This window comes from Anastrepha ludens, chromosome X (genome assembly GCF_028408465.1).
Source record: "Anastrepha ludens isolate Willacy chromosome X, idAnaLude1.1, whole genome shotgun sequence".
Lineage (NCBI taxonomy): Eukaryota > Metazoa > Arthropoda > Insecta > Diptera > Tephritidae > Anastrepha > Anastrepha ludens.
The window spans coordinates 75,773,134-75,795,209 of NC_071503.1; the positions used below are offsets into that span (position 1 = coordinate 75,773,134).

Consider the following 22,076-nt stretch of genomic DNA (forward strand, 5'->3'; position numbering starts at 1 on the left):
CTCTGCTGACGATTCTCTGTCTCTCTGAACCGTATGCCTATCTCGATCCCGGCTGCAACGAACCTGACGCTCTACTGAAGATTCCCTCTCTCTCTCAGCTCTATATCTATCCCGCATCTGACTGCGGCGAGCCTCACGTTCCGTTGACGATTTTTCATCTCTTGCTGAACGTAGTCTTCTGGCATCCACTGTACTACGACCTATGTTCGAACGACGACGTCTTCCAGCCATGACTTTATAATTTTTGTGAAAATTTACTCAGTTCTATATGTATGATTACCTATCCACAAATTGTCATATTATTAGTATGTGCCGCAGTTAAAAATATGTAAATACTTACCATTTAGAAACAAAAGATAATTACTGATGTAATATCTTGAAAAATATTTTTTTCAATTATATGCTGTAAAGAGTCATATACATAGATCTATATTAAAACAACAATGTATTTAAGGTATTTAATTGGTTAAGGATTAATGATGTACCTATTTGCTGAAATCACTTCGAAAATAAGCTATTAGTTGTCGTAAAAAGTAAATGACAAAAAATGTTATTGTATGGAATCGATAGCAAACTAAACGCGCTCCGAATCAATAAAAACTATTCAAAAACTATTTTAACACGTTCCCTGTCCCAATACAAAAATGCTAAATTGACCGACACGTCCAACAGCGTTTTTTGAATAATTCGTTTTTTTGTAGTCATAGCTTTATATAATACTAATAATTAAAAAAAACGGATGTAGGGTATTTCTACCTGAAACACATCTGGTCCATGAGCGTAGAGGGACATTTTTGCTTCTGCACGTTCATGAAACACATGTGGTTTATATACCCCCTGACGCACATATGGCTCAGGAACGTATCAGTGCTTATCAGGCGCACGTTTCCTGAACCATATGTGGCTCAGCAGACAGGGAACGTGTTAATTATGTGGGAATTACTAATATAGAACGTGAAAATAGCGTTTTATTTCGCTGTAAAATTGAATGCGCATATAATTACATGGAATTCAGTACATACATAGATACATATGTACATACGTCCGAAATGAAATAATGCGAGCGATTCGTAAATACATACATACATACGTCACCATACGATGTAATTCAACATTGATGAGGTGTGGTGAGATTATCGCTTAACGCCTGTTGCTTCATTCGGTTGACAGCGAACAAACACACAAACAGCTTTTTTTGGAAAAAGAGCTGCTTTTGTTTAAACAATTTTGGTTAAATAACAAATATATTGTAAAACCCTTAAGGTCGCCTATTGATGGAATGTATGTTAATGTAAGTGTAGGCATAGTATAAGATACACCCAATAATGTAAACGTAGAGTAATGCTAAGAAGAGATGTAGTATTAAGTAAAATAAGGCAACCCTAAATGACAAATGGAAGAAAGAATAAAATGGAAGACACTTCCGCTTGGATCGTAAAAATAGCCAGTCGTTTTATTTCTATCAGAATTTAATCGTGAGCCATCCGGCTTTAAAATACCTGGAAGTACCCTCAATTTACAACTCAGGTGTGGGGTTGTGCAAACGCAACCCAATAAACTACACATTTTAAAGATAACTTTAATATTTTGCGAGATAATGGCAAATATTCGCCAAGAACTAACTAACGTGCTGACTGAGACTGGTGTGGAATTTCCAACTACAGCAACGACAACCCAATTGCGCCGATTGCTGCGGGATGTGGTAGGAGCCACTCGGAGCACGGAAATTTCAAGAAATGACGATAATTTAAATTCTGCCGCTACTGCTGGTACTGCCGCTGTTGATGCCACTGCTACTGCCGACGTTTTCACCTCTGCTGACGACACTGCCGGTACTGACACTAATGCTGCTATTAGTGCTACTGCCGCTACTAATGCTACTGCCGCTATTGATACTACTGCCGCTATTGATATTATTGCCGCTTCTGATGTTTTTGACTCTGCCGCTACTGATGTACGTGCCGCTGCTGACGTACGTGCCGCTGCTGACGCTACCAATATTAGAAACTGTGGACGGACTAGTATGTTTATTGGTCTAGATGAAGAGATCGCAGCTTTGCAAAAGCGGGTAGAAATTCTCAAGCTGGCCAAACAAATCGAAGAACTCGAAGGCCGTCCGAAAAATCAGAGTATACGGCGTCTGGAATTTGGGGACCTTGAACATGCCATCCCCAAATTCAGTGGAGATGATGTCACTTTAACGGTGAACCAATTCCTAAAAGATTTTGAGGATCTAATGGAATCGACTGGAGCTGACGACCGATTTAAACTGCTTGCACTTCGTCGTTCGCTGACGGGCACGGCGAAAGTTTTCCTGACGACAACAGTAGCGTTGAACTATGGTGCGCTAGGGAAAGCGCTAAAAGACGAATTCGACATATCCGTCACACGGCATGAGATATATAAGATGTTGGCACAACGTCGCTGGAAGCGGAAAGATGAGTCGCTGCACTGTTATGTGCTGACAATGCAAGCCTTAGGAAAACGAGCCAATGTCAGCGATCTTGAGGTTATTGATTTTATTATTGATGGAATCGGGAATGTCCCAAACTCGCATATCCTTATGACGGCCCGAACCTTAGACGAATTCAAGACGCTGGTGATCCGTTTCCAAAACAAATATTTTGCAGTTGGCACGGCACAGACAGCAGCTCCCAAAACAACAAAACCAGCAGCCGAACAAAAAATAAAGTGCTACAATTGTTCGAAGGATGGCCACATCAAACCCAACTGCCCTTACCCTATGCGACCAAATGACGCCTGTTTCCGATGTTGGAAGATGGGGCACGATCACCGATCCTGCCCGAACCCACCAAAAGTTTTGAAGCCCCGAGAAGTTGCTGCCGTACAAGTGGATACAGACCATGACGTGGTTGGCGCATTTAATTATGTAAGTATAGTATTAAAAACCGATGTTGAACCTTTAGTTATAGATTTAATGGCTTTATTTGATACCGGTAGTCCGACTAGCCTTATCCAGGAGTCACTGGTTCCTAAAGGGGTCCAAAAGGAATGTGTAAAGAGACCAGTTCAAAAATACAAAGGCATTGGTGGGAAATATATTGAAATACTTTATGTTTTAAAAACTTTTGTTAAATACTGTGGAAAAATTGAAGAAATTGAATTAAATGTAATTTCCAATAGAAATATGACTATGCCAATTATTTTGGGCCGTGACTTCCTGGGGTTGTTTAACATTAAATTATCAAAGGCACTGAAGAAATATAGTAAGCATAAGTTGTTTCAAATACGGTCCCTTATGGAGCCAAAAAGCTTAAATTCTGTAACCGACTCGAATGCATTTATCGCAGTTGCGGAACAGCATGAGTTAGGAAGAAACCATGCTAGTAAAATCATTCTAAATGATTCCTTGTCTTTGGGTGAGTTCACTGCCGTTGACGTACCTGACATTTTCCATATTGATTTTTCATCTGACGAATGTAATGTTGACGTGTGTCCTAACATGACTAAAATCTGTCGTGATAAATTAAAGCAGCTTATTAATGATAATTATTTAAAGTCAAAAATAAAGCCCGAACCATACAAATATGAGATGAAGATTCATTTGACAACTGACGTTCCTTTTCATTCCGCCCCCCGCCGATTGTCATATTTGGAGCGCAGCCAAGTGCAATCCATCATTGAGGAACTTCGTGAAGAGGGGATCATAAGACCGAGTGACTCGCCGTATGCCTCAGCCGTAGTATTAGTGAAAAAGAAGAGCGGTAAAATCCGTATGTGCATAGACTATAGGGCCCTTAACAAACTTACCATCAGGGATAATTACCCGTTACCTCTGATTGATGACTGTATCGAATATTTACAAAATAAAAGGCATTTTTCAGTATTAGACTTGAAAAGCGGTTTCCATCAGGTGCATATGGCCCCTGAATCCATACCATTAACTTCTTTTGTGACTCCAAATGGACAGTTTGAATTTCTGAAAATGCCATTCGGACTGAAGAATGCACCTGCGGTATTCCAACGATTTATCAATCATGTCTTTCGAGATATGGTTGATAATAGGAAAATTATTATTTATATGGACGATATTATTATCGCTACCGAAACATTTGACGAACATGTAGACCTGCTGAAGACCGTATTAACCAGACTTACCTTGCGCGCACTAAAACTCAATCTGGAAAAGTGTAAATTTGGATATGACGAAATCGAATATCTGGGGTACTCAGTAACCAGGACAGGAATACTGCCGAACAACTCCCATATTAAGAGTATACAAAATTTCCCTATACCTACTAACTCAAAACAACTGCAGTCATGCATAGGTCTGTTTTCTTATTTCCGCCGATTTGTACCTTCCTTTTCCCAGATAGCCAAACCTTTGCAGAACTTGCTTAAGAGAGACGCGCGATTCGAGTTTGATCAGGAGTGTATTGACGCATTTAACGAGTTAAAATTTAGGCTGACGCGGAGCCCAGTTTTGGCCATATATAGTCCCAAGAGGGAAACCGAATTGCATTGTGATGCAAGCAGCATAGGTTTTGGAGCAGTGCTATTGCAGCGGCAGGACGATGAAAGGTTTCACCCAATATCATATTTCTCCAAAACAGCAACAAGTGCAGAATCAAAATACCACAGTTTTGAGCTGGAGACGCTAGCAATCATATATGCATTGAGACGGTTTAGGACTTACTTAGAGGGTATTCCCTTCACAATAGTAACTGATTGCAACTCACTAACCTTAACTCTTGATAGGAGGCAGCTTAATCCCAGAATAGCTAGGTGGGCCCTTGAATTAGAGAACTTTAATTATAAAATAAGACATAAGCGAGGTGCTGCGATGGGCCACGTCGATGCATTAAGCAGGAGACAGATAGGTTTAATCATAGATGTGGATGATATCCAATTCCAAATACAAGTCGCACAAGAGCGAGATAACCATGTTAAGACTATACGAGACCGTTTGGAACGCGAAAATGTCACTGACTATGATCTAATGGACGGGGTTGTTTACAAAAGAAATCAAGACGGGAAGATGGCCCTATACGTACCTCATGAGATGGAGTCTAATGTCATACGCGTGATACATGAAAAAATGGGTCATTTAGCAACTGAAAAGACACATGAGAAGCTAAAATTGTACTACTGGTTTCCCAATATGAGATTAAAAGTGGAAAGGTTTGTAAGAAATTGTCTGAAGTGCATAATGTATGCCACACCCCCACAGAATAAGGAAAGAACTTTGTATCCCATCTCCAAAACTGCTTTGCCATTTGATACGATCCACTTGGATCATTTTGGACCATTACCATCGATTAGATCTAAACGTAAACACATTTTAGTTGTTGTTGATGGTTTCACAAAATTCGTAAAACTTTATCCGTGTAATACAACAAGCGCTAAGGAAGTTATTAATGCTCTTGACAAGTACTTTAGTTATTATAGTAGACCAAGGAGAATTGTGACTGACCGAGGAACCTGTTTCACCTCTTTAGAATTTAGTTCATTTTTAACGAAACGAAATGTAAGTCATATAAAAGTCGCTGTAGCTTCTCCACAGGCAAATGGTCAGGTAGAAAGAGTAAATAGAGTTCTAAAGACGATGCTGGGTAAACTGACGGATGAAATTAAGCATGACGACTGGGTTAGTAAATTACTTGAGGTGGAATATGCCATGAATAACTCAATTCACAGTACCTGTAGGGATACTCCCAGTCGACTCTTGTTTGGCGTGGAACAAAGGGGAGTAATAGTGGATGAGTTTACCGAATACTTTCAGGATATGTTGTGTCCTGATTACGAACGAGATCTTACCCAGATACGAGACAGAGCATCTAAGGCTATTACAGCTAGGCAGGAGTATGACGTTAAGCGGGCTTCAAAGGGTAGCCCTAGTACCCAGTACATCCCAGGTGATTATGTGGTCATAAGGAATGTAGACACCACGGCTGGTAGTAACAAGAAATTTATACCCCGATATCGAGGTCCTTATGTCATTCACAAAAGTTTAGGAAACGACAGGTATGTTGTCCGCGACATTGGCGGTTGTCAGCTCACCCAGCTTCCGTATGATGGGGTTATCGAGGCTCACCGCATAAAAAGGTGGGTTCAGCAACCCGATGAATGCATAGAGTTGGAAAGTGATCCCCTAAGAGATTATTCTGAGTTTGATGAACCGCGAATGATCGAGGGCGATCACTTATCAGGTTTGGCCGAGTTGTAAAACCCTTAAGGTCGCCTATTGATGGAATGTATGTTAATGTAAGTGTAGGCATAGTATAAGATACACCCAATAATGTAAACGTAGAGTAATGCTAAGAAGAGATATAGTATTAAGTAAAATAAGGCAACCCTAAATGACAAATGGAAGAAAGAATAAAATGGAAGACACTTCCGCTTGGATCGTAAAAATAGCCAGTCGTTTTATTTCTATCAGAATTTAATCGTGAGCCATCCGGCTTTAAAATACCTGGAAGTACCCTCAATTTACAATATCAATTTTTTTTTTGATGCAGAACGAAAGTAAATATTTCAAAGTTAAACTCTAAGAAAGTTTCATTTTAATTGGTTTATTCGTTTATGATTTATGGCCGTGAAAACAAAAAAATTATGTTTTTTTGCCACATTTTGACCGATTGCCACGCCCCCTTTATATATTTCTTCACATTATATAGATATAAACCTTCCTCTTCAATCAATCTATCTTTAAAAAAAAACCGCATCAAAATCCGTTGCGTAGTTTTAAAGATTTAAGCGATTACGTGGACATAGGGACAGAAAAAGCGGCTTTGTTTTATAATATGTAGTGACTAGCAACCCGCCCAGCTTCGCACGGGTATAAAATATATACCCTATGTCACTCACTGAAAAAATTATTAAAATCGATCCAGTAGTTGTGGCTTATTCATTACTGTCCGTGGCCCGCACGCGTTAAATTTGGAGTAAAACAATTCCCCTTTTTTTATAGCATGAAGATTTCCTGCTATCTTTGGGATATCTAAATTCATACCCTACATTTTTGCATATTAACTTTTTGCATTTTTACATATGTATGTATTTATTTTATTTTTACAACAATTACTATATTACAGAATGTCTTTATATACAACGTTCATAGCCTTCTTGTCATTAGACAATACAAACATGTTTTCTCTAGAGGTTACTCTTGAAAGAGCGACATACAGTTGGCCATGTGAAAAACAGTCAACACTCAAATCTAAGCCTGCAACGTTGAAGGTTTGACCCTGTGATTTATTAATGGTCATTGCAAAAGATGTCTTTACCGGAAATTGTAAGCGTTTAAATTGGAATGGTAGATCCGATGGTATCAGAGGGATTCGGGGAATCAATACATCTTCTCCGGTACCACATCCTGTGAGTATTGTGCACTCTATTATGAAAGTTTTCAGTGATTTTACCAGCAAACGCGTGCCATTGCAAAGTTTAGGTGGGCTTAGGTTTCTTAATAAAATAACAGGACAACCTATTTTCAGCTCCATTTTGTGAGGAGGGAGTCCAGACGGGTTCAAAGAATTTAGAAATTCTGTAGGAAATTGAACAGCTTCTTCCAAATCGAGAACAGTATCGACCGAGTAGTATATTTTCGTCGGCGCATCAATCTTTGAAATAATCAAGTTATTTACTTTATCTACTTGTTCGTTAGTTGGTGACAGAATAGCTCTTTCTTTAAACCAAGATATTGTCTTATAACTTATGTTATCAATGTCAGGATAGACATTGTTGACTAACTCTTGGATGTTGTCTATCAAAACACAAAGGTTTTCTAGGTTAATCCTTCCCTCACTTTGTATTAATTCTCCATTGCCAACTTTTAGTAGCATCTCTGGAAATAGCCTGTTCTCACGTGAAGATGACGAAACCCTCATATTAGTTTTAAGATCTAATTTATTGACATGCGACCAAGGTGGGATCTTTTTAGCGAAGCATTTATTTCGTCAGCACGTGTTCCTCGAGTCACAACTGGTAGGATTTGACGGAAATCTCCTGAGAACAGAATTGTACATCCACCCATAGGTGCATTTTTGTTGCGCAAATCGCGCATTGTCCTATCCAGTGCTTCCACAGACGTCTTGTTTGACATGGTAGCTTCGTCCCAGACTATTAATGAGCAGTCACGCATCAATTTTCCTGTATTGCTCTGTCTAGAAACACTACAGACGCTGTTATCATCATCGGTTGCGATTTTCAGCGGGAGCTTGAATGTAGAGTGTGCGGTTCGGCCTCCTTCCAAAAGAGTAGCGGCAATGCCGGATGACGCAACAGCTAACGCAATTTTTCCGGTAGATCTCACTTTTTTTAAAAGCAGATTGATTAAAAATGTTTTTCCTGTGCCTCCTGGGGCATCAAGGAAAAACAATTTCCCTTCATTGTTATCAATTGTTGATAGTAATGCAGTGAATACTTTTTTCTGATCGATGTTTAATCGTGGCTCATCTTGAGCTATATTTTGTAAAAGTCTCGTTTGATCGTATGATGTTTCTCTTGTGTACTCGGCACTATTAGTTAAATCAGAGTTAGTAGTATTAGCTGGCATCGGCAGCCCAAAATCCTTGATCGTTTTACCCGAAAGTAATTGCACTATTTTGTTTAATTCAAATAATGCTTCGTCAAATATGTTTTGGTCATATTGTACATCAACAGAGTTTGACTCTTGCCGTCGCCGAATCAGAATATCACTGGCCATATTTTCTTGAAATTTATTCCATAGACTAACAGAATCAGTTACTTGACAAAACACTACTATGACGGCAAATACATATCTTAATGATGTAGCTGAACTACAAACAGCTGCTTCTGATAATGTATTTTCCCAGTGAGAATCGTCTTCCAAGAGCCCCATAGCTTTGCATGCTGCTTGATAAGTATTGTAAACAACACCTTGTAAAGTTCTTAGGTGAGCAAAGGATGTCGGGCCTTTTACAATATGAAGTAACATTCTCAGATAAAAGCATTCGCTGTTGTTGGGATGAATCACATAGACTCTGCCAAGAGCATCCGTTTTTTTTACTCCGGGGAAACCATCAACCGCAGTACCTTTTTTTCGCCGTTGAAAAGCTTTAGAACTCTGGTTCCATGTATAGTAACTTGGAACTCTGTCATATGTCAGTGTTTTCGCGAAATCATCTTGAGCACATAACTTGAAGAATGCTGTCAATGTTGTATCCGGCGGGTTATTAATAACTTCTTGTATATTGTTCTCAGTAAAATGTACCCTTTGTCCATTTTCTAAATGAACTGCAAGGTGGACAATTGTGGGAGACCGGTCTAGCACTTCGAATGATAAAATCCTCCATACAGCTTCAGAGCTGCAGATGTAACGTCCAGACTGATATATTTCCACTTCATTTGGTGATTGTATGCTGAAAGTGGCTTGATCACTGCCTTTATTAATGTACTTAGTAACATATTGGATTGACTTTATTGAATTGCACAACTCCACGTTGATGTGGGCATCAAAAATTTTCAAAAGGAGCGGATTATAGGGAACGATCCATCGGTTGTCAATATCAATGTTTCGGACGGTAGCAATTTGCCCACCCCCTTCTGGCGATCGTCGACGATATTTGGGGTATCCATCATCGCTAGTAATTGTTTGAGTTTGGAACAACTTCGGAAATTTTTTGGTGCATTTAGAATCTCGCATACATGGAGAATTCGGGTTTAAAGTCCCGCAAGGGCCGTGTACCATATGTTTCTTTACGATTTCGTATAGGATAGGATCTTCATCTTTATCCGGTAATTCAGCTGAAATAACCCTGTCAATTTGGTTTGGTCTAATTTTGTTCACTAACCACACCAGCAGGTGTACATGTGGCAAGCCACGCTTCTGCCATTCTATTGTGTACATATGACAGTGCGGCGGACCGAATATATGAGACTTGTTAATGAGGTGCAGAATTTTCTGTACTTTTAAATGGAAGACTCTGTTAACTATATCGTATCTGTCTTGTGGTGAATTGGTGTTAATATTTTCTCTGATTTCCGACCAATTTGGGTTACATGTTGCAGTTATAAATAAATCAGGTTTGCCGTACTTTCTGACGTAAGCCATGGCGTCTTGCGATTTTTCGTGTAAATATCGAGATGAAGGTAGTATAACCAACTGCCCAATGCCGTTGTGGTGTTCATTCGCCTGTAAAGCATCCTGAAGATGAACGTAATTTTCGGCTCTCAATTTAGTTTAATTATTACGGATGTAGGCCAATCTCTCAGATTCAATTTTAGCATATTGATCTACCAAGTATTGGTTTGTTAACATTCCATATCTAAGCAAAGTGTTGAAATCATTACGTCTTGTCATTATACGGTAGCAATAGTAGTTCATACATGACACTGTTTTACGCAGAGGTGTACCACCGATTGGGTCAACTTGAGAAATATTAATAGCATAACCATTTTCTCCACGACATAGCATCAAAGGATATTGTAAGCTGTCATAAGATCTGTGTAACTCTGAAATTTTTTGCAAATTATCATCACGACTATGCAATACAATATCTCTTTTGTCAAATTGCTGTCCGGCTATCACCACTGCTACTTCACTCGTGGAAGGCGCATTGTATCGTCCTCTGTGTTCTCCAACAGGAACTTTATTTGCATGGATTACGACATTAAAGTCAGGAGTATCTGCTGGAACACTCTCAATCGCAGTTTTGAAAGACTGTATGTAGCAATTATGAGAATGTAACATATCTTGGAGAGATCTAATCAAATCTCTATCAATTGGCCGTGCAACACTTGAACACCTCGTAGATGCTTGTGTATCTGGATCTGCAATAAAATATATTTGCAGGAATTTGTGATCATCGGGTCGAAGTGGTAGCAAGCTCCCAGCTAAGTGGTATACTTGCCCTTGAATTTTAAATGTAGGCATGAAGCCACGCTCAACGACTTGCTTACTCTTAAAAGAGGTCATTTGAAATGCGTTATTGTAATGGCGTATATAGCGCATGAAATGATTAGATTTCTGATGATCACCCGTAAGAAGAGAGCGAAGTGGTTCAGGTGGAGGGAGAATTTCTTCTAATTTGACTTTTCCTTGTAAACAACACATACCTTTCGATTCGTCCTTGAATTTCAATGCGAAGCAATGTTCACACACTACTGACATAGTACCTATTGATACTATTCGGTCGTCCTTGTAAGAAATCGAAGGATCATAATTCATGGCCGAATTTTCTTTACTCACCCATGAATTAGTAACTCGTGCTGATGATTCTCTGGCTCTCTTTATTCGATGTCTGTCCTTATCTCGGGTGCGGCGAAGCTCACGCTCTCTTGAAGATTCTCCCTCTCTCTGAGCTCTATATCTATCCCGAAGCTGACTGAGTCGAGCCTCACGCTCTGCTGACGATTCTCTGTCTCTCTGAACCGTATGCCTATCTCGATCCCGGCTGCAACGAACCTGACGCTCTACTGAAGATTCCCTCTCTCTCTCAGCTCTATATCTATCCCGCATCTGACTGCGGCGAGCCTCACGTTCCGTTGACGATTTTTCATCTCTTGCTGAACGTAGTCTTCTGGCATCCACTGTACTACGACCTATGTTCGAACGACGACGTCTTCCAGCCATGACTTTATAATTTTTGTGAAAATTTACTCAGTTCTATATGTATGATTACCTATCCACAAATTGTCATATTATTAGTATGTGCCGCAGTTAAAAATATGTAAATACTTACCATTTAGAAACAAAAGATAATTACTGATGTAATATCTTGAAAAATATTTTTTTCAATTATATGCTGTAAAGAGTCATATACATAGATCTATATTAAAACAACAATGTATTTAAGGTATTTAATTGGTTAAGGATTAATGATGTACCTATTTGCTGAAATCACTTCGAAAATAAGCTATTAGTTGTCGTAAAAAGTAAATGACAAAAAATGTTATTGTATGGAATCGATAGCAAACTAAACGCGCTCCGAATCAATAAAAACTATTCAAAAACTATTTTAACACGTTCCCTGTCCCAATACAAAAATGCTAAATTGACCGACACGTCCAACAGCGTTTTTTGAATAATTCGTTTTTTTGTAGTCATAGCTTTATATAATACTAATAATTAAAAAAAACGGATGTAGGGTATTTCTACCTGAAACACATCTGGTCCATGAGCGTAGAGGGACATTTTTGCTTCTGCACGTTCATGAAACACATGTGGTTTATATACCCCCTGACGCACATATGGCTCAGGAACGTATCAGTGCTTATCAGGCGCACGTTTCCTGAACCATATGTGGCTCAGCAGACAGGGAACGTGTTAATTATGTGGGAATTACTAATATAGAACGTGAAAATAGCGTTTTATTTCGCTGTAAAATTGTATGTGCATATAATTACATGGAATTCAGTACATACATAGATACATATGTACATACGTCCGAAATGAAATAATGCGAGCGATTCGTAAATACATACATACATACGTCACCATACGATGTAATTCAACATTGATGAGGTGTGGTGAGATTATCGCTTAACGCCTGTTGCTTCATTCGGTTGACAGCGAACAAACACACAAACAGCTTTTTTTGGAAAAAGAGCTGCTTTTGTTTAAACAATTTTGGTTAAATAACAAATATATCAATTTTTTTTTTGATGCAGAACGAAAGTAAATATTTCAAAGTTAAACTCTAAGAAAGTTTCATTTTAATTGGTTTATTCGTTTATGATTTATGGCCGTGAAAACAAAAAAATTATGTTTTTTTGCCACATTTTGACCGATTGCCACGCCCCCTTTATATATTTCTTCACATTATATAGATATAAACCTTCCTCTTCAATCAATCTATCTTTAAAAAAAAACCGCATCAAAATCCGTTGCGTAGTTTTAAAGATTTAAGCGATTACGTGGACATAGGGACAGAAAAAGCGGCTTTGTTTTATAATATGTAGTGACTAGCAACCCGCCCAGCTTCGCACGGGTATAAAATATATACCCTATGTCACTCACTGAAAAAATTATTAAAATCGATCCAGTAGTTGTGGCTTATTCATTACTGCCCGTGGCCCGCACGCGTTAAATTTGGAGTAAAACAATTCCCCTTTTTTTATAGCATGAAGATTTCCTGCTATCTTTGGGATATCTAAATTCATACCCTACATTTTTGCATATTAACTTTTTGCATTTTTACATATGTATGTATTTATTTAATTTTTACAACAATTACTATATTACAGAATGTCTTTATATACAACGTTCATAGCCTTCTTGTCATTAGACAATACAAACATGTTTTCTCTAGAGGTTACTCTTGAAAGAGCGACATACAGTTGGCCATGTGAAAAACAGTCAACACTCAAATCTAAGCCTGCAACGTTGAAGGTTTGACCCTGTGATTTATTAATGGTCATTGCAAAAGATGTCTTTACCGGAAATTGTAAGCGTTTAAATTGGAATGGTAGATCCGATGGTATCAGAGGGATTCGGGGAATCAATACATCTTCTCCGGTACCACATCCTGTGAGTATTGTGCACTCTATTATGAAAGTTTTCAGTGATTTTACCAGCAAACGCGTGCCATTGCAAAGTTTAGGTGGACTTAGGTTTCTTAATAAAATAACAGGACAACCTATTTTCAGCTCCATTTTGTGAGGAGGGAGTCCAGACGGGTTCAAAGAATTTAGAAATTCTGTAGGAAATTGAACAGCTTCTTCCAAATCGAGAACAGTATCGACCGAGTAGTATATTTTCGTCGGCGCATCAATCTTTGAAATAATCAAGTTATTTACTTTATCTACTTGTTCGTTAGTTGGTGACAGAATAGCTCTTTCTTTAAACCAAGATATTGTCTTATAACTTATGTTATCAATGTCAGGATAGACATTGTTGACTAACTCTTGGATGTTGTCTATCAAAACACAAAGGTTTTCTAGGTTAATCCTTCCCTCACTTTGTATTAATTCTCCATTGCCAACTTTTAGTAGCATCTCTGGAAATAGCCTGTTCTCACGTGAAGATGACGAAACCCTCATATTAGTTTTAAGATCTAATTTATTGACATGCGACCAAAGGTGGGATCTTTTTAGCGAAGCATTTATTTCGTCAGCACGTGTTCCTCGAGTCACAACTGGTAGGATTTGACGGAAATCTCCTGAGAACAGAATTGTACATCCTCCCATAGGTGCATTTTTGTTGCGCAAATCGCGCATTGTCCTATCCAGTGCTTCCACAGACGTCTTGTTTGACATGGTAGCTTCGTCCCAGACTATTAATGAGCAGTCACGCATCAATTTTCCTGTATTGCTCTGTCTAGAAACACTACAGACGCTGTTATCATCATCGGTTGCGATTTTCAGCGGGAGCTTGAATGTAGAGTGTGCGGTTCGGCCTCCTTCCAAAAGAGTAGCGGCAATGCCGGATGACGCAACAGCTAACGCAATTTTTCCGGTAGATCTCACTTTTTTTAAAAGCAGATTGATTAAAAATGTTTTTCCTGTGCCTCCTGGGGCATCAAGGAAAAACAATTTCCCTTCATTGTTATCAATTGTTGATAGTAATGCAGTGAATACTTTTTTCTGATCGATGTTTAATCGTGGCTCATCTTGAGCTATATTTTGTAAAAGTCTCGTTTGATCGTATGATGTTTCTCTTGTGTACTCGGCACTATTAGTTAAATCAGAGTTAGTAGTATTAGCTGGCATCGGCAGCCCAAAATCCTTGATCGTTTTACCCGAAAGTAATTGCACTATTTTGTTTAATTCAAATAATGCTTCGTCAAATATGTTTTGGTCATATTGTACATCAACAGAGTTTGACTCTTGCCGTCGCCGAATCAGAATATCACTGGCCATATTTTCTTGAAATTTATTCCATAGACTAACAGAATCAGTTACTTGACAAAACACTACCGTGACGGCAAATACATATCTTAATGATGTAGCTGAACTACAAACAGCTGCTTCTGATAATGTATTTTCCCAGTGAGAATCGTCTTCCAAGAGCCCCATAGCTTTGCATGCTGCTTGATAAGTATTGTAAACAACACCTTGTAAAGTTCTTAGGTGAGCAAAGGATGTCGGGCCTTTTACAATATGAAGTAACATTCTCAGATAAAAGCATTCGCTGTTGTTGGGATGAATCACATAGACTCTGCCAAGAGCATCCGTTTTTTTTACTCCGGGGAAACCATCAACCGCAGTACCTTTTTTTCGCCGTTGAAAAGCTTTAGAACTCTGGTTCCATGTATAGTAACTTGGAACTCTGTCATATGTCAGTGTTTTCGCGAAATCATCTTGAGCACATAACTTGAAGAATGCTGTCAATGTTGTATCCGGCGGGTTATTAATAACTTCTTGTATATTGTTCTCAGTAAAATATACCCTTTGTCCATTTTCTAAATGAACTGCAAGGTGGACAATTGTGGGAGACCGGTCTAGCACTTCGAATGATAAAATCCTCCATACAGCTTCAGAGCTGCAGATGTAACGTCCAGACTGATATATTTCCACTTCATTTGGTGATTGTATGCTGAAAGTGGCTTGATCACTGCCTTTATTAATGTACTTAGTAACATATTGGATTGACTTTATTGAATTGCACAACTCCACGTTGATGGGGGCATCAAAAATTTTCAAAAGGAGCGGATTATAGGGAACGATCCATCGGTTGTCAATATCAATGTTTCGGACGGTAGCAATTTGCCCACCCCCTTCTGGCGATCGTCGACGATATTTGGGGTATCCATCATCGCTAGTAATTGTTTGAGTTTGGAACAACTTCGGAAATTTTTTGGTGCATTTAGAATCTCGCATACATGGAGAATTCGGGTTTAAAGTCCCGCAAGGGCCGTGTACCATATGTTTCTTTACGATTTCGTATATGATAGGATCTTCATCTTTATCCGGTAATTCAGCTGAAATAACCCTGTCAATTTGGTTTGGTCTAATTTTGTTCACTAACCACACCAGCAGGTGTACATGTGGCAAGCCACGCTTCTGCCATTCTATTGTGTACATATGACAGTGCGGCGGACCGAATATATGAGACTTGTTAATGAGGTGCAGAATTTTCTGTACTTTTAAATGGAAGACTCTGTTAACTATATCGTATCTGTCTTGTGGTGAATTGGTGTTAATATTTTCTCTGATTTCCGACCAATTTGGGTTACATGTTGCAGTTATAAATAAATCAGGTTTGCCGTACTTTCTGACGTAAGCCATGGCGTCTTGCGATTTTTCGTGTAAATATCGAGATGAAGGTAGTATAACCAACTGCCCAATGCCGTTGTGGTGTTCATTCGCCTGTAAAGCATCCTGAAGATGAACGTAATTTTCGGCTCTCAATTTAGTTTAATTATTACGGATGTAGGCCAATCTCTCAGATTCAATTTTAGCATATTGATCTACCAAGTATTGGTTTGTTAACATTCCATATCTAAGCAAAGTGTTGAAATCATTACGTCTTGTCATTATACGGTAGCAATAGTAGTTCATACATGACACTGTTTTACGCAGAGGTGTACCACCGATTGGGTCAACTTGAGAAATATTAATAGCATAACCATTTTCTCCACGACATAGCATCAAAGGATATTGTAAGCTGTCATAAGATCTGTGTAACTCTGAAATTTTTTGCAAATTATCATCACGACTATGCAATACAATATCTCTTTTGTCAAATTGCTGTCCGGCTATCACCACTGCTACTTCACTCGTGGAAGGCGCATTGTATCGTCCTCTGTGTTCTCCAACAGGAACTTTATTTGCATGGATTACGACATTAAAGTCAGGAGTATCTGCTGGAACACTCTCAATCGCAGTTTTGAAAGACTGTATGTAGCAATTATGAGAATGTAACATATCTTGGAGAGATCTAATCAAATCTCTATCAATTGGCCGTGCAACACTTGAACACCTCGTAGATGCTTGTGTATCTGGATCTGCAATAAAATATATTTGCAGGAATTTGTGATCATCGGGTCGAAGTGGTAGCAAGCTCCCAGCTAAGTGGTATACTTGCCCTTGAATTTTAAATGTAGGCATGAAGCCACGCTCAACGACTTGCTTACTCTTAAAAGAGGTCATTTGAAATGCGTTATTGTAATGGCGTATATAGCGCATGAAATGATTAGATTTCTGATGATCACCCGTAAGAAGAGAGCGAAGTGGTTCAGGTGGAGGGAGAATTTCTTCTAATTTGACTTTTCCTTGTAAACAACACATACCTTTCGATTCGTCCTTGAATTTCAATGCGAAGCAATGTTCACACACTACTGACATAGTACCTATTGATACTATTCGGTCGTCCTTGTAAGAAATCGAAGGATCATAATTCATGGCCGAATTTTCTTTACTCACCCATGAATTAGTAACTCGTGCTGATGATTCTCTGGCTCTCTTTATTCGATGTCTGTCCTTATCTCGGGTGCGGCGAAGCTCACGCTCTCTTGAAGATTCTCCCTCTCTCTGAGCTCTATATCTATCCCGAAGCTGACTGAGTCGAGCCTCACGCTCTGCTGACGATTCTCTGTCTCTCTGAACCGTATGCCTATCTCGATCCCGGCTGCAACGAACCTGACGCTCTACTGAAGATTCCCTCTCTCTCTCAGCTCTATATCTATCCCGCATCTGACTGCGGCGAGCCTCACGTTCCGTTGACGATTTTTCATCTCTTGCTGAACGTAGTCTTCTGGCATCCACTGTACTACGACCTATGTTCGAACGACGACGTCTTCCAGCCATGACTTTATAATTTTTGTGAAAATTTACTCAGTTCTATATGTATGATTACCTATCCACAAATTGTCATATTATTAGTATGTGCCGCAGTTAAAAATATGTAAATACTTACCATTTAGAAACAAAAGATAATTACTGATGTAATATCTTGAAAAATATTTTTTTCAATTATATGCTGTAAAGAGTCATATACATAGATCTATATTAAAACAACAATGTATTTAAGGTATTTAATTGGTTAAGGATTAATGATGTACCTATTTGCTGAAATCACTTCGAAAATAAGCTATTAGTTGTCGTAAAAAGTAAATGACAAAAAATGTTATTGTATGGAATCGATAGCAAACTAAACGCGCTCCGAATCAATAAAAACTATTCAAAAACTATTTTAACACGTTCCCTGTCCCAATACAAAAATGCTAAATTGACCGACACGTCCAACAGCGTTTTTTGAATAATTCGTTTTTTTGTAGTCATAGCTTTATATAATACTAATAATTAAAAAAAACGGATGTAGGGTATTTCTACCTGAAACACATCTGGTCCATGAGCGTAGAGGGACATTTTTGCTTCTGCACGTTCATGAAACACATGTGGTTTATATACCCCCTGACGCACATATGGCTCAGGAACGTATCAGTGCTTATCAGGCGCACGTTTCCTGAACCATATGTGGCTCAGCAGACAGGGAACGTGTTAATTATGTGGGAATTACTAATATAGAAATGTGAAAATAGCGTTTCATTTCGCTGTAAAATTGTATGTGCATATAATTACATGGAATTCAGTACATACATAGATACATATGTACATACGTCCGAAATGAAATAATGCGAGCGATTCGTAAATACATACATACATACGTCACCATACGATGTAATTCAACATTGATGAGGTGTGGTGAGATTATCGCTTAACGCCTGTTGCTTCATTCGGTTGACAGCGAACAAACACACAAACAGCTTTTTTTGGAAAAAGAGCTGCTTTTGTTTAAACAATTTTGGTTAAATAACAAATATATCAATTTTTTTTTTGATGCAGAACGAAAGTAAATATTTCAAAGTTAAACTTTAAGAGAGTTTCATTTTAATTGGTTTATTCGTTTATGATTTATGGCCGTGAAAACAAAAAAAATATGTTTTTTTGCCACATTTTGACCGATTGCCACGCCCCCTTTATATATTTCTTCACATTATATAGATATAAACCTTCCTCTTCAATCAATCTATCTTTAAAAAAAAACCGCATCAAAATCCGTTGCGTAGTTTTAAAGATTTAAGCGATTACGTGGACATAGGGACAGAAAAAGCGGTTTTGTTTTATAATATGTAGTGACTAGCAACCCGCCCAGCTTCGCACGGGTATAAAATATATACCCTATGTCACTCACTGAAAAAATTATTAAAATCGATCCAGTAGTTGTGGCTTATTCATTACTGCCCGTGGCCCGCACGCGTTAAATTTGGAGTAAAACAATTCCCCTTTTTTTATAGCATGAAGATTTCCTGCTATCTTTGGGATATCTAAATTCATACCCTACATTTTTGCATATTAACTTTTTGCATTTTTACATATGTATGTATTTATTTAATTTTTACAACAATTACTATATTACAGAATGTCTTTATATACAACGTTCATAGCCTTCTTGTCATTAGACAATACAAACATGTTTTCTCTAGAGGTTACTCTTGAAAGAGCGACATACAGTTGGCCATGTGAAAAACAGTCAACACTCAAATCTAAGCCTGCAACGTTGAAGGTTTGACCCTGTGATTTATTAATGGTCATTGCAAAAGATGTCTTTACCGGAAATTGTAAGCGTTTAAATTGGAATGGTAGATCCGATGGTATCAGAGGGATTCGGGGAATCAATACATCTTCTCCGGTACCACATCCTGTGAGTATTGTGCACTCTATTATGAAAGTTTTCAGTGATTTTACCAGCAAACGCGTGCCATTGCAAAGTTTAGGTGGACTTAGGTTTCTTAATAAAATAACAGGACAACCTATTTTCAGCTCCATTTTGTGAGGAGGGAGTCCAGACGGGTTCAAAGAATTTAGAAATTCTGTAGGAAATTGAACAGCTTCTTCCAAATCGAGAACAGTATCGACCGAGTAGTATATTTTCGTCGGCGCATCAATCTTTGAAATAATCAAGTTATTTACTTTATCTACTTGTTCGTTAGTTGGTGACAGAATAGCTCTTTCTTTAAACCAAGATATTGTCTTATAACTTATGTTATCAATGTCAGGATAGACATTGTTGACTAACTCTTGGATGTTGTCTATCAAAACACAAAGGTTTTCTAGGTTAATCCTTCCCTCACTTTGTATTAATTCTCCATTGCCAACTTTTAGTAGCATCTCTGGAAATAGCCTGTTCTCACGTGAAGATGACGAAACCCTCATATTAGTTTTAAGATCTAATTTATTGACATGCGACCAAAGGTGGGATCTTTTTAGCGAAGCATTTATTTCGTCAGCACGTGTTCCTCGAGTCACAACTGGTAGGATTTGACGGAAATCTCCTGAGAACAGAATTGTACATCCTCCCATAGGTGCATTTTTGTTGCGCAAATCGCGCATTGTCCTATCCAGTGCTTCCACAGACGTCTTGTTTGACATGGTAGCTTCGTCCCAGACTATTAATGAGCAGTCACGCATCAATTTTCCTGTATTGCTCTGTCTAGAAACACTACAGACGCTGTTATCATCATCGGTTGCGATTTTCAGCGGGAGCTTGAATGTAGAGTGTGCGGTTCGGCCTCCTTCCAAAAGAGTAGCGGCAATGCCGGATGACGCAACAGCTAACGCAATTTTTCCGGTAGATCTCACTTTTTTTAAAAGCAGATTGATTAAAAATGTTTTTCCTGTGCCTCCTGGGGCATCAAGGAAAAACAATTTCCCTTCATTGTTATCAATTGTTGATAGTAATGCAGTGAATACTTTTTTCTGATCGATGTTTAATCGTGGCTCATCTTGAGCTATATTTTGTAAAAGTCTCGTTTGATCGTATGATGTTTCTCTTGTGTACTCGGCACTATTAGTTAAATCAGAGTTAGTAGTATTAGCTGGCATCGGCAGCCCAAAATCCTTGATCGTTTTACCCGAAAGTAATTGCACTATTTTGTTTAATTCAAATAATGCTTCGTCAAATATGTTTTGGTCATATTGTACATCAACAGAGTTTGACTCTTGCCGTCGCCGAATCAGAATATCACTGGCCATATTTTCTTGAAATTTATTCCATAGACTAACAGAATCAGTTACTTGACAAAACACTACCGTGACGGCAAATACATATCTTAATGATGTAGCTGAACTACAAACAGCTGCTTCTGATAATGTATTTTCCCAGTGAGAATCGTCTTCCAAGAGCCCCATAGCTTTGCATGCTGCTTGATAAGTATTGTAAACAACACCTTGTAAAGTTCTTAGGTGAGCAAAGGATGTCGGGCCTTTTACAATATGAAGTAACATTCTCAGATAAAAGCATTCGCTGTTGTTGGGATGAATCACATAGACTCTGCCAAGAGCATCCGTTTTTTTTACTCCGGGGAAACCATCAACCGCAGTACCTTTTTTTCGCCGTTGAAAAGCTTTAGAACTCTGGTTCCATGTATAGTAACTTGGAACTCTGTCATATGTCAGTGTTTTCGCGAAATCATCTTGAGCACATAACTTGAAGAATGCTGTCAATGTTGTATCCGGCGGGTTATTAATAACTTCTTGTATATTGTTCTCAGTAAAATATACCCTTTGTCCATTTTCTAAATGAACTGCAAGGTGGACAATTGTGGGAGACCGGTCTAGCACTTCGAATGATAAAATCCTCCATACAGCTTCAGAGCTGCAGATGTAACGTCCAGACTGATATATTTCCACTTCATTTGGTGATTGTATGCTGAAAGTGGCTTGATCACTGCCTTTATTAATGTACTTAGTAACATATTGGATTGACTTTATTGAATTGCACAACTCCACGTTGATGTGGGCATCAAAAATTTTCAAAAGGAGCGGATTATAGGGAACGATCCATCGGTTGTCAATATCAATGTTTCGGACGGTAGCAATTTGCCCACCCCCTTCTGGCGATCGTCGACGATATTTGGGGTATCCATCATCGCTAGTAATTGTTTGAGTTTGGAACAACTTCGGAAATTTTTTGGTGCATTTAGAATCTCGCATACATGGAGAATTCGGGTTTAAAGTCCCGCAAGGGCCGTGTACCATATGTTTCTTTACGATTTCGTATAGGATAGGATCTTCATCTTTATCCGGTAATTCAGCTGAAATAACCCTGTCAATTTGGTTTGGTCTAATTTTGTTCACTAACCACACCAGCAGGTGTACATGTGGCAAGCCACGCTTCTGCCATTCTATTGTGTACATATGACAGCCGG

General features: G+C 38.6%; 3 protein-coding genes across 3 annotated transcripts; 2 read left to right on the forward strand and 1 right to left on the reverse strand.

Moving 5' to 3' along the window:
* The first annotated feature begins 1,597 nt into the window (after positions 1–1,597).
* On the forward strand, positions 1,598–3,049 carry LOC128870223 (uncharacterized). The gene is made up of 2 exons (XM_054112820.1): positions 1,598–2,890; positions 2,962–3,049. The coding sequence occupies exons 1-2, from the start codon at positions 1,598–1,600 to the stop codon at positions 2,968–2,970; spliced, it is 1,302 nt and encodes a 433-aa protein (XP_053968795.1). The 3' UTR covers positions 2,971–3,049.
* A 1,429-nt stretch (positions 3,050–4,478) lies between these two features.
* On the forward strand, positions 4,479–6,187 carry LOC128870224 (uncharacterized protein K02A2.6-like). Its single transcript, XM_054112821.1, has one exon. It carries the CDS (start codon positions 4,805–4,807, stop codon positions 6,185–6,187), a length of 1,383 nt encoding a protein of 460 aa, XP_053968796.1. The 5' UTR covers positions 4,479–4,804.
* Positions 6,188–16,281: 10,094 nt separating this feature from the next.
* Positions 16,282–18,110, reverse strand: LOC128870225 (uncharacterized). The gene has a single exon (XM_054112823.1). It carries the CDS (start codon positions 17,671–17,673, stop codon positions 16,282–16,284), a length of 1,392 nt encoding a protein of 463 aa, XP_053968798.1. The 5' UTR covers positions 17,674–18,110.
* Between the last annotated feature and the right edge of the window lie 3,966 nt (positions 18,111–22,076).